Below are 17,870 nucleotides of genomic sequence, written 5' to 3' on the forward strand. Positions count from 1 at the left end.
TGGGGAAAGTCTACAACTGAAATCTGAATGGATTGTTGAGGACGAGGTTGCCAACAAAGCAGGCAGTTTTCAGAGAATTTTTCTGTTAAATAGATTTTTTGAATTGCTGTCACTGGTCTTTGTAAAAAGCATGTGTAGCATTTCATAGTCTGTGTACTTTAGCTTGAGCAGAGCCTATAGGAGCCATATGGTAATCCTACCTATAGGTCCTTTTACTCTGGGGAATTCTGTGCAAAACAAAAGAAATTTTGAGCACTGTACTTTAAAATTGTGCATCCTTTATGTTTAACTTTGTTCAGAATATTACCATGGAAAAGGTCTGGCTACTCTTGCCTAACTGGAATCCTCCCCCACATCCCTGTTGATTCAACCACCAACTTTCTCTGCCCTTCAACTTTCCTACTCTCTCTGCTGCCCAATTCTTATTCACCCTACTTATCAAGACCTGCTAGCTGTCTCTTCACCCAACAGCTTTTCTCCTTCTCTCTGATCTCCTGTTCACTCTCTAGCCCCTGGCAAAACTCTCAGCGCTCTTTTTGCCCACCAGTTCTCTCCCCGACCCCCAGCTGTCTCTTGTTCTCTGGCACACACTCTCAACTTTCGTTTTAATAATACGGTCGGGGACGCCCAAATCTCAATATTTAGGTCGACCTAAATGTTGAGATGGTTGACCTTAGAGATGGTCATCCCCGGTTTTTGGCCATAATGGAAACCGAGGACGCCCATCTCAAAAACGACCAAATCAAAGCCCTTTGGTCGTGGGAGGAGCCAGCAATCATAGTGCACTGGTCCCCCTCACATGCCAGGCCACCAACCGGGCACCTTAGGGGGCACTACAGTGGACTTCACAAATTGCTCCCAGGTACATAGCTCCCTTACCTTGTGTGCTGAGCCCCCCCCCCCAAAAAAAAAACCCCACTCCCCACAACTGTACACCACTACCATAGCCCTAAGGGGTGAAGGGGGACACCTACATGTGGGTACAGTGGGTTTCGGGTGGCTTTTGAAGGGCTCACATTTACCAGCACAAGTATAAGGTGGGGGGGGGGGGGGGCCTGGGTCCGCCTGCCTGAAGTGCACTGCACCCACTAAAAATGCTCCAGAGACCTTCATACTGCTGTGATGGAGCTGGGTATGACATTTGAGGCTGGCAGAGAGGCTGGCAAAAACTGTTTTTTTTTTGGGTGGGAGGGGGTTTGTGACCACTGGGGGAGTAAGGGGCGGTCATCCCCGATTCCCTCCGGTGGTCATCTGGTCAGTTCGGGCACCTTTTCGATGCTTGGTCGTGAAAAAAAAATAGACTAAGTAAAGTCGGCCAAGTGCTCGTCAGGGACGCCCTTTTTTCCATTATCGGCCGAGGATGCCCATCTCTTAATCACGCCCCAGTCCCGCCTTTGGTACGGTGCTGACATGCCCCCATGAACTTTGGTCATCCTCGCGATGGAAAGCAGTTGAGGACGCCCAAAATCGACTTTCGATTATGCCGATTTGGGCGACCCTGAGAGGAGGACGCCCATCTCCCGATTTGTGTCGGAAGATGGGCGCCCTTCTCTTTCGAAAATTCCCCTGCAAGTGTGCCTTAGGTTCCCTCACTGGCTGAGGGCTGGAAGGAAAGTGTTGTCAGAGACCGACACCCTCAGTTTTGGATCTGCGATGGCAACAGGAGCGGCTCTAGTGGCAATTACGGCCACAACTCAGCCATTCTTCCAAGCCTTCATGTTTCCTAATGAACTGGCAGCCTGAACCTAAGTTATTTTTTGTATGTAGTACTGTAGCTAAGCCATAGGATTGGTTCCTTGTGTGCACATATGTATTTTTGCTGGTGAAGTGTTTGTGTAGCAATCCTGATTGGCTGCTTGCAGAATAGATTGTCAAATATTCTGAAGGAAACCATCTAGGGATCATCTCTAGAGCATATTTTGCATGACTTCTAAAACATAAAATATGGGGGTAGGGGGAGCGCTCGAGGAGAAGAAGCTACAGATGCTGTGTATGAGGATCTAATTTCAGATTGGAATAATACAATTAGGATTTTCCTGTTAGGTCCCCTAAATCATTAATTTTTTTTTTAGTTATATTTATACCCCATGCTTTCCCACTCATGGCAGGCTCAATGCGGCTTACATATACAGGTACTTATTTGTACCTGGGGCAATGGAGGGTTAAGTGACTTGCCCAGAGTCACAAGGAGCTGTAATTGACTGTAGAGGAAATATCAGTTGGCAAATGGCAACTTTCTTTGAGCATTTAAAGATAGGGGCATTGGAGGGTGTTCATCAAAATTAAATTTGTCTTTCCCATGTTTTCAAATTCTGAACCACTGTGTGTAGCTAAGTACGTGTTCTATGTGACGCTTTTAGGAATGGGGAAAGACTAAATCTGCTACGTCTTGATCATCTGGGTAAGATTGACATGACACTGTCCTATTCAAGGACTTTGTTCTTGCTTTCAAAGTTAGTGTTATTCTGTTTCCTGCTCCCCCTCTTGATATCTCTGCTCCTGTCCTGAAAGCTCAGTGTGATTCTGATCTCAGTCAGATTGGGATTTAGACATCGCAACACAGGCAGATGCCTAGGGCAGTAAATTTCAAAGATGCCAAAGAGGAGCCTGCTCCCACTTAATTTACGGCAGGAGTTCTCAACCCAGTCCTTGGGAGGTTTTCGGGACACCCACAGTGAATATGCATGAGAGAGATTTGCATACAATGGAGGCAGTTTGTGCAAATTTATCTCATTCATATTCATTGTGGATATCAGAAAACAAGACTGGTTTGGTGTGCCCTGAGGACTGGGTTGAGAACCCCTGCTTTAGGGCCGTGAGCATTGCTATGGCACCTTTAACTTCCTCTGCTCCTCTTCTTGCTCTCCCATCCTTGAAATCTCTGACAACCTCCCTTCCCACTCTCTGGGATATGTTAGGTCTAGTCCTGTCTATGGGCATCAAAGTCTGCTCTTGATCTTGAATTTCAGCCTTCTGTGATGTAATTTCACCTACTGCTTATAAGCCCAAAGATATCAACGTGGTACTGTATATATTTTTCTGTCTCTTGAGGGCTCACAATCTGAGTTTGGCAATGGAAGGATTAAATGATTTGCAGTTATGGTGTCTAATCTAGGTTCTAGGGACTACCTTAGACTTCATCTTCCAGATTGCAAGAGAGTGTGTTTATAAGTCAGTTCACTCTGCCGTCTTTATTCCAGTGTGCTGAGTGGTGGAATTTATTTATTGCATTTGTACCCCACATTATCCCACCTTTTTGCAGGCTCAATGTGGCTTATAGAGTAAGGTTATGATAAAGTCAGTGCATGATTTAAATACAATTGATCATAAGCTGAGGTAAAGAGGATTTACATGTGCAGATATTGGGTAGGTTGAGTGAGAGGTGTTTTAGGTGTGCTTGGGTGGTTTGGGGGATGATTTGTATCATCGAGGGTGACTTTTGTAAGCTTTGTTAAAGAGGTGTGTTTTCAGAGCTTTGCGGAAGCTGGTTAGATTATTCATGGTTTTCAGGGCCTTGGGTAATGCATTCCAAAACTGTGTGCTTTTGTATCCAAAGGTCGTAGCATAAGCCTGTTTTTATTTCACTCCTTTGCAGCTGGGGAAATTCAGATTGAGGAATTTGCGGGCCGATCTTTTGGCGTTTCTGGGCGGTAGGTCCACTAGGTTTAGCATATAGAGTGGGGGGGGGGGGGGGTCTGCGTGAATGATTTTATGCACGGTTGTGCAGATCTTGAACTCAGTGCGTTCCTTGAGTGGAAGCCAATGTAGTTTCTCTCTTAGAGGCTTCGCACTTTCATATTTTGGTTTTTCAAAGATGAGTCTGGCTGCCAATGGCAATAAAAGGTCAGCCTGATTACTTGATATTTTGTAAAAGACTAAAAACTTTCCTCTTTGAGAGGTTTCTGTTCATTGATGGAGTATTTTAGATTGCAGCTGGCCATCAGTGGTCTATATTTGATATTTTGTTTATGGCTTTGTAAACCTTGTCTGTTGTTTATTTACTGTTAGCCACATTGAACTCGAATATGTCCGGAATAATGTGGGGTATAAATGTCAAAAATAAATAAATTAAAATCTATGGAAAAAGCTTTCCCCAGCAATCCATGATTTCATTACATTAATTATATTGTAACACAGATTATGTTTTTATTTAGTTAATACATTTTATTGGTATTTTGATCACCAGTTTTATTAATATGTGTTGTCAATTTGTTGTCTGTCTAGCCTTCGGTGTCCTAGGAGGTATCCCGGCTAAGGTCGCCTGCTCATTCCAGGAATAAGTAGACAAAAAAACTGGACTTTCTGTATTGGATTGAAATGGAAACAGAAATTTACTTGCTGGGTCTTGTTCCTCATCTTTGCTGAATAATGCTTCAAGCAGTGGGATTAGATATGAATGAACCAGTTTTGACCTGGTTTTGGTGGTAGTTTAGTTAGACTAGCACAGGACTACATTACCCAAGTATTTAAAATTTTCAGTTTTAGCACCCAAATTCTGAGATAAGATGATCTGATCCTCATTTTCTTTGGTTATTGGAGTCAGATCCAAAAATTAGCAGCTACTGACTGAGAACTCTTTTAACTCCACCAGTTGTCCCCCCCCCCCCCCCTCCCAAACTTGAAGGATGTATTGGGGAGAGGGTTGTTTGCTGTTCAAATTAAAACCCTCTGGGGCCTGATTCACGTAGATTATTTTCCTGTTCTGTGTCTTGGAGTGATGAGGGGTGACAGTAAATCAGGCCTTTTAGTATGCTGTTGTGAGGAGCAGTATGTATTATCCCTTTTGTAAGCACGCTGTCAGCAGTGTGCTAGCCTCTCTCCCCTCCCCCCCCCCACATCCACCTTTAATATGATGAAATAAAAAAAAGGCCAAGGTCCCTAGAGAGGATAAGCTGGGGAATATGAGGGCCTCACCTATGCTGCAGAGAATCTGAGGATGTGGCTGACTGGTTAAAAGTCTGATCCTTTATTGAAGCTTGATTTAGTGTGATATAGAATGGATATGGGTGACCTGGGCTTTCCGAATTCTACCTATTTCACTATATTCATGTTTTATTGGGGTTAGTGCTAAGGGGAGGGAGGGCGGGGGAGGGGGGTATTGTTCATTGGTTCTGTTGTGTTCCCTGAGCTTTCCCCTGATTTCTTGCATTCAGATTGATAGCCCTGGTGTTTTTGTTACTTAGAAACATAGAAACATGATGGCAGATAAAGGCCAAATGACCCATCCAGTCTGCCCATCCTCTGTAACCCCCAATTTTACCTGTTCCTAAGCGATCCCACTTGCTTATCCCATGCCTTTTTAAATTTTGGAACAGTCCTACACCACCTCCACCGGGAGGCCATTCCACACCTCCACCACCCTTTCTGTGGAATAATACTTCCTTAGGTTACTCCTAAGCCTATTCACTCTTAACTTTGTCATATGCCCCCTCATTCCAGAGCTCTCCTTCATTTGATGAAAAAGGCTCTCTTCCTGTACATAAAAGCCCTTGAGATATTTAAGCGTTTCTATCATGTCTCCTCTCTCCCTCTTCTCTTTCATCTACATGTTGAGGTTCATAAGCCTGTCCCTATAATTTTTGCATTCAAGACTGTTTACTAATTTCGTAGCCACCCTCTGGACCGACTCCATCCTGTTTATATCTTTCCGTAGATGCGGTCTCCAGAACTACACGCAGTACTCCAAATGGGGCCTCACCAGAGACTTATACAACGGCAATATCACCTCCTTTTTCCTGCTGGTCATGCCTCTCTTTATGCACCCAAGTATCCTTCTGCCTTTGGCGTCGCTTTTTCTACCTGTTTGAAAGCTTTAAGGTCATCAGACACAATCACCCCCAAGTCTCGCTCTTCCTTCGCACACTGAAGCACTTCACCCCCTTTACTGTACCGTTCCCTCGGATTTTTGCGACCCAAGTGCATGATCCTGCATTTTTGGGGATTAAACCTTAGTTGCCAAATATTGGTCCATTCCTCCAGCTTCGCTAGGTCCTTCCTTATGTCATTCACACCCTCCAGGGTGTCCACCCTGTTGCAAAGTTTAGTATCATCCGCAAAGAGACAAACCTTACCAGACAGCCCCTCCGCAATATCACTCACAAAGACGTTAAAACGAGCCGGCCCTAGGACCGATCTCTGCGGTACTCCACTGACGACATCCTTTTCTTCAGAGCAAGCTCCGTTTACCACTACCCTCTGTCTCCTACCATTCAACCAATTTTTAACCCAATCCGTTACTCTAGGTCCCATACCGAGGGCACTCAATTTATTTATCAGTCGCCTGTGCGGAACCATGTCAAAGGCTTTGCTGAAATCCAAGTATACCACATCAAGCACCCCTCCCACATCCAACTGTTTGGTCACCCAGTCGAAGAAGACAGTCAGATTCGTCTGACACGACCTTTCCCTCATGTGAAGCCATGCTGCCTTGGATCCCGTATTCCATGTAGTCCAAGAAAGCTCACAATCCTCCTCTTTAGAAGCGTTTCCATTAGCTTACTCACCACTGAGGTTACTGATGTAAATGTTTGGAATATTAGCATATAGATGCATATGTGTCCAGTTACACACAAATACGCTAGTATGCTGTCTAACTGCTATTCGATAAATACCTGCCTAACATACGTGGCACATCTTTGCGGAATATATTTAAATACTGTGGCTGGAGACGTGGAGGGGCATTATTGATATGACATCTAAGTCCAGCTTTGAACGTTTTGCTAAAAATGTCCAAAATTCAAGTGCGGAGTATAGCCATTTTCAAAACAGAAAAAGTCTCCCCCCCCCCCCAATAGCTATTTAATAGATGTTTTTGTGCTGTGTGTTTATCTTTTTGGAGGAGTGGCCTAGTGGTTAGAGCACTGGTCTTGCAATCCAGAGGTGGCCGGTTCAAATCCCACTGCTGCTCCTTGTGATCTTGGGCAAGTCACTTAACTCTCCATTTCCTCAGGTACAAACTTAGATTGTGACTTTGTGAGCCCTCCTGGGACAGAGAAATATCCAGTGCACCTGAACGCAACTCACCTTGAGCTACTACTGAAAAAGGTGTGAGCAAAATGGAAATAAAATAAAAAATTTGGGGGAAGAAAAAAAACCCCTTCCAAGTGAAAAATGCACAAAATCAAGCCATTGGGATGTAGGAGGAGCCAGCATTCTTAGTAGACTGGTCACACAGACATCCCAGGAGAGCAGTGAGACACCCTAGGGGGCACTGCAGTAGACTTCAAATAAATGCTCCCAGGTACACATCTACCATTGCTCCCTTATCTTGTCTGCTGAGCCCCCCAAAACCCACTACCCCCAACTGTACACAACTACAATAGCCTTATGGGTGGAGGGAGCACCTACACAAAATCATAAGAGTAGCCATACTGGGTCAGACCAATGGTCCATTTAGCCCAGTATCCTGTTTCCAACAGTGGCCAAGAAACCCAAATCGTGGCAACATTCCATGTTACTAATCCTAGGGCAAGCAGTTGCTTCCCCATGTCCGTCTCCTATCCTCCAGGAACTTGTCTAAACTTTTTTTAAACTCTGGTATGCTAACTGCTGGACTACATCCTCTGGCAAAGAGTTCCAGAGCTTAACTATTCATTAAGTGAAAAAAATATTTCCTCCTATTTGTTTTAAAAGTATTTCCATGTAACTTCCTTGGGTGTCCCCTAGTCTTTGTACTTTTGGAATGAGTGAAAAATCGATTTACTTCTACTCATTCTACACCACTCAGGATTTTGTAGACAGTGAGTTTCTGGTGAGTTTTGGAGGGCTCACAGTTTCCACCAGAAGTGTAACAGGCATGGGAGGTATGGGCCTGGGTCCACCTGTCTACAGTGCACTGCACCCACCACTAGACTACTCCAGGGATCTGCTTGCTGCTCTGATGGACCTGAGTATTACATCTGAGCCTGGCATAGAGGCTGGTAATTAATGTTTTTAATCACATTTGGGGGAGGGGGGGCGTAGGAGGAGGGGGGGGGGGTCAGTGACCATTGGGGGAGTAAGGAGAGGTTATCCTTGATTCTCTCCAGTGGTTATCTGGTCATTTAGGGCACATTTTTGTGCCTTACTTGCTATAAAAAGAGGCCCAACTCAAAACATCTTAGTTTTAGTCCTGGACAGTTTTGTTTACTGAAAAACATCCAAGTGTTAGGAATGCCCAGATTACACCCTTAACATGCCCCTCACACTCACCCTTGTGATTTGAATGCACTTCTGACAGACTTCATAGAAAAACGTGTAAATAAATACCAATTTGGATGTTTTTGTGAGAAAAACATCCAAATGTAGATTTATGCCACTTTTTGGACGTTTTTCTCTTTTGAAAATGAACCCCACTGTGTCCCACAAATTGTTAACATTTTATGGGTATCCAGATAATTTATTTGTGGGATTTATTTTGGGGTAGAAAGTGATCTTTCATTTTGCTTCGTACAGTAGATATTGTGTTTTTATTTTTTCTGTGTTGTACTGCTTATAGATAGTGTGATTTCTCAGTGTTTTCTTTTCTCATTTTTGGTCCTTTGTTCTGTAATTGGTGAGGGATGGTCTCTGTTCTGTGAGTGTGGATGTTTATATGTTGATACAGAACAGACTGTTTACTTATAAATCCATCATAAAGTTCACTCTAAGGCATTATTTAAGAGTATAGCAAACAGTACTCACACCTATATGCCTAGTGCCCCCCCATGTTAACTCTGGGCTCCCCTCAAAATGTCAAGTCTGGCTAAGCCCCTGCCCATAAGTGAGAATATAAGGCCTTAGTCAGGAAATGATTTTGGGCCTTAAGACAGTTTAGAAGTGTCTTCTCTGATTCTTCACATAAGACCTTAATGTAAGCATTGATAGCTTCCCATGTGGATTATTGTAATGTTATTTATGCTGGGCTTCTCCTTTAGTTCATAAAATGTCTATAAACTGTACAAAATATGGCTGACAAGATATTATAATATCACATATACAGATGCACTGGAAGAAGAAAACACTTAAGCACCTACCACAAAGTGGAGAAAAAAGCCTCAGTCAAGCCACCCAGTCAACCAAAGTTATAAGGCATAGGCACAGCTCACCATCACAGTTTGGTTGTGTTGCAGAGATTAGGCATTTAAGTTGGATCGGTAGGGTATGCCTTTTTAAACAGGTTGGTTTTTTAGTGATTTCCCACAGGAAATCAAAAATGTTGTTACCATTTAAACGGCTTCTAAGCATTCTAGTCACATTATTATATTTCACTTCTCATCCACTGTAGAGTTTAACCAGCATGTCCGCAAATCCAAATACCCAACAAGGAATCCCTGTTTCGCCAAAGTTGCATCAGGGGCAGCAATCCTGTGTCATATCCACTATATGAAGCTCAAAAGGGTAACTGAAAAAAAGGTGCCACCAACATGTTTAAATAGAAGAAGCACCACCTACTTTATAGAGGGCAATCAATCCCCAATCAATGTCACCGTCATGATGTCACTTAAGACTGCATTCTAAAAAAAGTTGACCAACCCGAATGTTCAATCTTTTGGGTTTCACAGAGTTAAAGAAAAAAATCAATTTCTGTTCTGATTGTGTCGCAAACAGCAACCAAAATCGCCTCTCCGCTGGGAACGTTCCAATTGTTCTAGCACAATACATTTCAGCCCATCAAATTGATGATTTTTTGACGCGCAATGTAGAACCAGAGGAGCTTCCCGTTTGCATAGTTTAAGAGGATCAGTGTTCAATCAACCTCATCTTTAAACTCCTAGTAGTTTGTCCTATATGTATCAGATCACAAGGGCAACGAATCACGTAGATAACCCCCATAGATTCACAGTTCGTGAACAATTTAAGGACACATTTCTTTCCAGTTTTTGAATGAACAAATTCATTCTTTTCCAAAATGATATGACATACTGAGCGATGGCCACATTGCTTATGGTTGCCAATTGTTTTCTGAGTTTTTTTTAAAGACCACACATCATTAGGACTTAGCAGGTCACCCAAATTGCTTCCCCTCTGATAAGAAAATTGAATCTTTGCTCCTTCAAAGGCTGTATGTACTTTCAGCAGTTCAAAGTGTCTCCTAGTCACTTAACCTGGTTGTCTTCGCATTATAATTAATAACAAATGGTAAAATATCCTGTTGCTGTTGTACTGCCTTATACTGCAGCAGTGACTCTCTTGGATTAAAAAAGGCCCTTTTTGCAGCATTTTCACCACATTTTACAGCATGGGTATCATAATAAGTTTATCACTCAATTCTCTAGCAGTTCTTTAAATTCAGCATCTGAAGAACAAATTCTTCGGTAACAAAGAAATTGTGGAAAAGGGATATTCTTTTTCATATGTAGAGGGTGCATGCTTGAAAAACACAACATCGAATTCTTATCTGTTGGTTTAGAGAAAATTGTGGATTAAAAAACCATCATTTTTTGTATCTAGAATGGTACTGCAGAAATGCTGGAACAATTTGTTGGCTATTTAAATGGATGTCACTCTTAGATTAAATTTGAGATGTCTAGAGATGTTCAGAAGCTTGCTTTTTTTGGACGTGCTGATTGAGAAGAGAATATTGGATGTTTTTTTATCCACAATTTTCTCTTATATGACAGCTCTGCCTGCAGCTGTGTGTTAATCATCCTCTTCTGAATGTTCTAGACTAACATTGATCACCTGTCTGGCCTCAATATCGGCAGTGACCTCTCTGGCAGCAAATGCTGCACTTGACCTCATGGCGCTCACAGTGGCAGTAGTCTTTATGACTTCCATATTCTAGGGTTACTTCTTTATCTATGCATCATGAGGCTACCTACGGGGTCTTGGTTGCTGTTCTTGCTTAGGTAGCATGGCCTTTGAACAACACTTTTACTCCATTCATGTGTTTTCAGATTAGGCAGCTCTGATTCCTGCTGCCGCTTCTGGGACAGCTGCTGCTACTTTCTGTTATGGGGTTAAGTCTGTTCATGTAGGCAACTTCCTTAACATCAAGTTTTCTATTGAGGCTGGCCTCCTTTTCATGTCTGTTTCAGGCAGTTCACAACTCATTCTTTCTGCTCCAACTGTTTGGGCCTGCCGCTTGTCCTTTTCTATAGGCACTATTTTTGTATCATTATGCTTGCTAGGGCTGATACCTTGGCCACCAATAATTTTTTCTTTCAGGGGTAGCTGTGGTTGTGATCTCTTTCTTCTGCTTTTCCTTGGTAGATGTTGGTTCCCCTTCTTGGAGTTTGTTGGTCTTTGCTATTGCCTTCCAAAGGCCTTTTTGCTAAGGCTTTATTGAAAATTCTCAGGCTGGGATTATTTATTTATTTATTTATTACATTTGTACCCCCCCCCCCCCCCCGCTTTCCCGCTCAATGCGGCTTACACAGTAACAAGAGAATACAATCTGTAGTATCAGAATCAACAAAGGAGGTATATGATGGGACAAATGAACAAGGAGTAAATGGGATAGAAGAGGTGTGAGAGAAAGGATAGGGATAGGTAAGGAGGTGGGGCAATAAAGAAGAAGTTGGGACGAGCATGAAGGGTAAGAAGGTTGGTAGAAGATGTTTTCTGAGTCATTGTTATTATGATTAGTTGAACCGGTAAATAGATGTATTGCTTATGTTTGTTTATGGTATGTCAAGTCATTCGGGTAAACCTGTTTGAATAGATGGGTTTTCAATAGTTTCCTAAAGGGAAGATATTCACTAATTGACCGATGTTTCTTGGTAGAGCATTCCAGAGTTGGGATCCCAGATAGGGGAAGTTAGATGCATGGTAGGTTTTGTACTTTAGTCCTTTACAATTGGGAAGGTGCAGGTTAAGGTATGATCGTGAAGATGTTGACATGTTTCTGGTCGGAAGGTTTAATAGATTGACCATGTAATTTGGTGATACTCAATGGATGATCTTGTGGATTAGTGTGATGGCCTTAAAGTTGACTCGTTCTCTAATAGGGAGCCAATTAAATTTCATACGGAGAGGTGTTGCACTTTTGAATCTAGGTTTCCCATAAATAAGTCTAGCTGCCATGTTCTGGGCAGTCTGAAGTTTTTTCATAATTTGGACTTTACATCCAACGAAGATACTATTAAAATTGACTCGTTCTCTAATAGGGAGCCAATGAAATTTCATACGGAGAGGTGTTGCACTTTCGAATCTAGGTTTCCCATAAATAAGTCTAGCTGCCATGTTCTGGGCAGTCTGAAGTTTTTTCATGATTTGGGCTTTACATCCAACAAAGATACTATTACAGTAATCTGCGTGGACGAGTACCGTGGATTGTACCAAGCTACGGAAGGTATTCAATGGGAGATAAGGTTTCACACGTTTTTCTGTTCTTCTGCCTTTTATCTTTGCTCTTTTTCTCTTTGGGGCAATTTTTGCAAGGGGCAAATTTTTCCAGGGCTCATCTGTTCTTCTAACGTTTGGGTCCTGCCCTTATTGGGGCACTGCTTTGCTTTATTTTACTTGTCTGGACTGGTCTGGTATGGACGAAATGGAAGGAAAAATTGTCTTAAATTATAATTTTCTTTTCTTTAGTCCTAACAGACCAATCCAGAAGCCCTCCTTGATGAATTTAGCTTGTTTGTGCACTCTACATTTTGTTTCAGAGGGCCAGTTTTCCTGGACATAATGAGGTCCTCTTGCCTTGTATCTCAAGAGGATTTCTGTATGTGGGTACAGTATGGGCCTCACTGGTTGCGCAGGCTATGCGTTTTATGATGCCTTTCTTGACCTGTTATGGTGGCCTGCCCAAGGAGATATGAACACATTACTTGCCTATTTGAAATACTGAGCATTCTAGGCAGCATGATGCCCTTAAGGAGTGAATTACCCGAAACTACTTTTTCTTCTGTCTCCATCCGCTGGTAGAGGGAAATAATCTTCTTTTCTGGACTGGTCTGGTCTGGTAGGACTAAAGGAAAGAAAATTATCGGGTAAATCATAATTTTCCATCATACAGGCTAAGACTTCAACAAAATTTGAAATCACATTACAAAGTACCAAATGGTGAAACGTTTACAGCAGTCCTGAGTGTCTAGCATCATACTTTTGCCGCACATGCAACGGCTTAAATCATGAGCTGATGAGTGATGATGTATGCATGCTGGTTGGCGTGATGGAGTTACATGTTCAATTTGTTGTTTCATTGTAGTTTACAAAATGCTAATAGCCTAATTTGGTTCATAACTGCACATATTCATATTCAACTCATTTTTATTAAATTTCAAAAAGAAAACAACATGACCATAGTTCGCTAGATACAAGCTACAAGGAAATCTATCCATAACAGGTGCTATAATGTGTATTGCGGAGTTGTTACTATTTGATGCTTCCAGAACACCACTGTTGTTGAGCTACCAATAAATTATGGGATAAGAAGATCATTTTTATAAACTTAAAAAAATGAGCTCCACTCTAATTCACAACTTATAATTTACTATTAGTTGCTTGCATTGCATGGTGCACCTGTGTGCGCTAACTTATTCCAGCCATTGACATGATAAATGTTGGCTCACCTAACTTTGTGTGCCAAAGTGGCTTTGCGCTAGCATTCAATAACTTAGCTGCATCTAGAATCCATTGTAGAATTGGCTTTAAGCATGCCCCATTGTACCTACATTTTGGCACCAATTTATAGAATTGCTCCCCTATGTCTAATTTGTCATACCTGGCTTTCTTGTGTGTGTGTGTGTGTGTGTACATATACACACACACACACACACATCTATGTTTTGAATTCAGTTATTTGCATGTATTTTCAAATTTTTCATAAATATGTATAAAATGTGTTGAGTGATCATGGATTAAAACTTCATGCACAATCACTTCTTATATAACCGTTAACTGAAGAGCATAAGGTGCTTTTCTTTTGTATATATATCGTAGAAAGCATTTTAATCCAGACTTAAAATTCTGAACTAAAACTTTTGCCTCCTTGTGACCTTTATTTACTTTGTGATTAAAACCACCTCAATTTTGTTTCTAGTTTTCTAGGGGTTGGTAACAATTTGGCTGCACAGCATGGCCAACAAAAAACTGAAGCGAACAGGCTTATCCCAAGAGCTCTGTGATAGATTGGGCCGATATCACATTCACACCTGTCAGGTAGGTGAATGTGGAAATGAAGACATTGCTGACTGTATATGGCAAAATGAATGAGATAGTGATCCTAATTAAGGGGTACAAGTAACATGAGGACGTCTTAACCCTTCCATTGTGCAAGTCTAAGGATGCAGATCCCTTGTTGGAGATACTAAGGTAAAGGTTAAAGTATTGGGTAGTTGCAGGAGTGGAGGATAAGGGATCCTCGTACATTGATTGTTATAATAAAATGTCTAAAAAAATTGACTGATTTGAACGAAAAGCTTGTCAAGGCAGTTCACAATTTAAAATATGGATAAATACATCTGGGGGACTGCATGTTTGACATTGACTTAGTATACTTCAGTGTCACATCAGGAATGAGGTAACATTTGTATCGCTTGATTATTGAGAATTTTCATTTCTGTAATTACAGAAAGTTATAATTGTAGTAGGTATTATGTAGGTATAAGTCTCAGTAAGGCATTTAGTTGGGTCCAGCTGAAACTGCTGTGAAATGATGTGGACGTTCAAAATGGTTTTTTTTTTTTTTTGCTAAACATTGTCGTATATGTAGTACAGAAGGCTCCAGCCAAGACAAATGGCTGAAGAGTGGACTTGGGGAAGAACACTTTAATTAGTAAGAGGTGTGTCCATAATAAAAGGTGCGTATCTGGCAGTTGCTATTTAAATGGTAAACGGTCAAAAGTGGACACATTGCTGCAAACTCAGGGGTCACATTTAGCCCTGGGATTTGCATTAGGAGTTTTGCTTTGATGTTTGCCCAAGGAAAAAGCACTTGCAGAGATTTGCACTTAGTTTTTGACATGAAACATCATGCATATCTGTGAGTGATCAAAACTATATCTATTGTTCAGTCCTCTGCCCTCACCCTGCTCCCGGGATCTCCTTTGCTGTACAGAGGTAAAAGTGTGGGCATTGTTGAACCATTCACATACTTTTGCCTTTACGTCCCCATGTTTGGTTTTGTAACAAGGCCCGACTTCCCTTTTATCTCTTGGGTTACCGCAGAGGGACGCTGCTAAGCCAGCACACTATTAAAAAACCAGAAGGTGAGATAATGCATCTGGCAACTGCACAAAACCATTAAGCTCTCACTTTTAAGTTCTAATTCAGATTTAATTCCTGAGAGGATATTAGTGTTTAAAATTTCACAAAGCTGCTTCTGTTTGGCTGCCCCCCACCATTCTGAACTGCAGTGAGTCAGTCCTGATCAAAACCTTCTGTACATCTATCACACTCATACCTGTGAGCTGTGAGTGTAGCACAAACAGCTAAAGAGAAGCCAAGGGGCAAGGGATTTAAAACAAGGTGAAAAGTGCACACTTACAGTTTGAGAAAATGGCGCGTTTCTCTTCCTGCATTTGCAAACTCATGCATATCAGGAGACTGGGTGTGAAAAGACACAGTAAAATGTGTCTTTATGGTGACAAGGGCTTTACTGGATGAAGCGTGTGTGTGTGTGTTTGTGTCTATGCATATGGACAGACAGACACGGAAGCCAATGCAGAAAGCTATTGCGAACCTAACTGCACGGTTACCATGGAGTGTACGCACATGTTTACTGGCCAAGCAGTATATAGAGGGATTGAACACGGGTGTTAACTCACGCACAGGACCTTGCTGCACAGTTCATTGAAATGAATGGTAATGAGGTCATTAAGGATTTCGTTGTATTGTACAGAAGCAAGCAGTGGCTTTCAACACATACACAACGTGAGAATTTTTTCGCTAAGACAGAGGCAGCATAGAAGGGTGGGTTGAGACGATTTTGTGCCCCTTTTTGTTATTTGAAAAGCCTCATTCTTGTTTTTTTGTCCAGCCAGAACAGTATCTGCAAAGTTGAATCACAGGTGGGAAGTAACAGCAATAATGTGTACACGTGCAAACAAACCAAAAAGTTCCAGTACACATCTGTGACTGTTATCCTGCCCATTAATATTAGCAAAATGTTTTTGTGAGGCTAAAATTTATGTGCAGGGCCTGAGTTCTGAGTGAATAAAATTTGTATAGAATTAGCTTTCTGCACGGTGAGGTTGTAAACTTGCAATAGAAGCCACGTGCTTAGCCATCTGCGCATGGCTCTACCGCAGGGCTTTCTGCCTCGATCCCATAGACAGACAGATGTAGCTTCCCCAATAAGTGGTATTGCTTGGGTGAATGTCCTAAAAAACAGCTTGTGTCCATAATAAAGTGTACACCTCTTATTCTGAACAAGTATAGAACAATATGAAATAAACTGTATCAGGATGAAGGAAAAGACCTTTTAATAAGGCATATAAGAAAGCAACAGAGCTAAGAAACATGCTCCTATTTTGAAGAATGTAGCTGTTACTGTTTTAAGATCTTGAATAAACAAATCAGATGAAACCTGAATTTGGCACCTTTTGTGTTACCCATTGCATTGCCTGCTTTGAAAAACCCATCACCCATCAGAGGGCCAGATGCACTAAACTTAATGAGCCATTAACGAGCAAGTAGTAAACCGTGGCATGCACTAAATGCTTCTCCCAGCCAATTTCCGATCATGGTAGCAGCTAACGAAAACGGAATGCAGATGAGCAAATAGTATTATAATGTGTGGAAATCGTATTGTAATGAGATGCACTACCGTTTTCCGATTGCCTAACCGTGGAAAATCTGTACCTCTCGTTGGGGCTGCGTGGGATTTCAAAACTTTTATAAATGTAGCAAAAAAAAATCGGGGAAAAAAAACGTCCAAGTGCTTGTCAGGGCCGGCCTTTATGGACGTCCTTCACTGCCTAGCCACGTCTAAGTGCTCGTCAGGGCTGTCCTTCTAAAGTGCCTAACATGGACGTCCTTCATTGAAAAAAAAAAAAAAAAAAGGACGGCCCTGAGGAGCACTTGGACGTTTTTCCCCAGATTTTTTTTGTGATGGTCTTCTGCGAGGACGTCCAAATCAAAAAATCTCCTTTCGATTATGCCCCTCCTCAAGATCTCTCTCAGCCAATCACAGCACGTTTAGCGGTCACTGGTGTCAGCTAAACGCACTGTGATTGGCTGAGAGAAACCTGGAGGGGGGCATAATCGAAAGGGACGTCCAAATAGGTTTTTTTTGAACGTCCTCGCACGTCCCGATGCCGGCAGTGGTCATTTAGGGCAACTCTCACCCTCCATCGCCCCCAGAGCCACGCGTTCCCGGGGAGGAGGGTCTGCACGGCCAACCGCAATCCACCCCCTTCTTCTGTTCTGGCCCGCGGCTCTGACAAGTGCTCGTCAGGGACGTCCTTTTTGGACGTCTTTGGCATGCGCAGAGCAGCCAGCATAACTCTTGGCTGCTCTGCGCATGCTCGACTGGCCGACTGGTTTCCGAGGGAATAGAGAATGCAAGTGAGCTACAATGAGCAGCTCATTTGCATTTCCTTTCGTTGATGCATGGCCGTTCCCTACCGATTCGCTATGGGAATGGCTCTTCCGAGGGCCTTAGTGAATCTACCCCAGAGTCTGGCTAGTCCTGCTTTACAACTGTGGAGTTGTTTTGTACTGCCTTTCAGTTTTTTATAAGGCAGTAGTATGAGGTCATTTCCTGTCAAATCCATAAATAGGAGGCTGTCCTCATAGCATAGTATGAAGTCCTGTGCAGGATTTGGTACCATGAAAAGGAAGTGCTGTGCAAGTAAAGGACTTGGTTTGATTCCTGGGCAAGGGCCTGTGGATGCTGCAGAGGCAGTATTCACAGCCCAGGGCATTTGATGTAGAAAGTCTCAAAGTTTACTAAATAATGATACCTTAAGGTCCATGTTAGATGTGTTATGGAGGGAGTTGTGGTTGTAGCCCTGAGCCAGTGA

The 17,870-nt window shown here is 42.4% G+C and overlaps 1 protein-coding gene across 1 annotated transcript in view; it reads left to right on the plus strand.

The window, feature by feature from the left end:
- The window catches only part of RAD51B (RAD51 paralog B), a 1,398,038-nt gene that overhangs the window by 431 nt on the left and 1,379,737 nt on the right, over positions 1-17,870 (plus strand). Inside the window, exon 2 of the mRNA XM_030213870.1 lies at positions 13,954-14,064. Within this exon, the coding sequence (XP_030069730.1) occupies positions 13,981-14,064 (84 nt within the window). The 5' untranslated portion in view covers positions 13,954-13,980. The remainder of the gene's footprint in view (positions 1-13,953; positions 14,065-17,870) is intronic.

Source organism: Microcaecilia unicolor, chromosome 9, assembly GCF_901765095.1.
Source record: "Microcaecilia unicolor chromosome 9, aMicUni1.1, whole genome shotgun sequence".
NCBI lineage: Eukaryota > Metazoa > Chordata > Amphibia > Gymnophiona > Siphonopidae > Microcaecilia > Microcaecilia unicolor.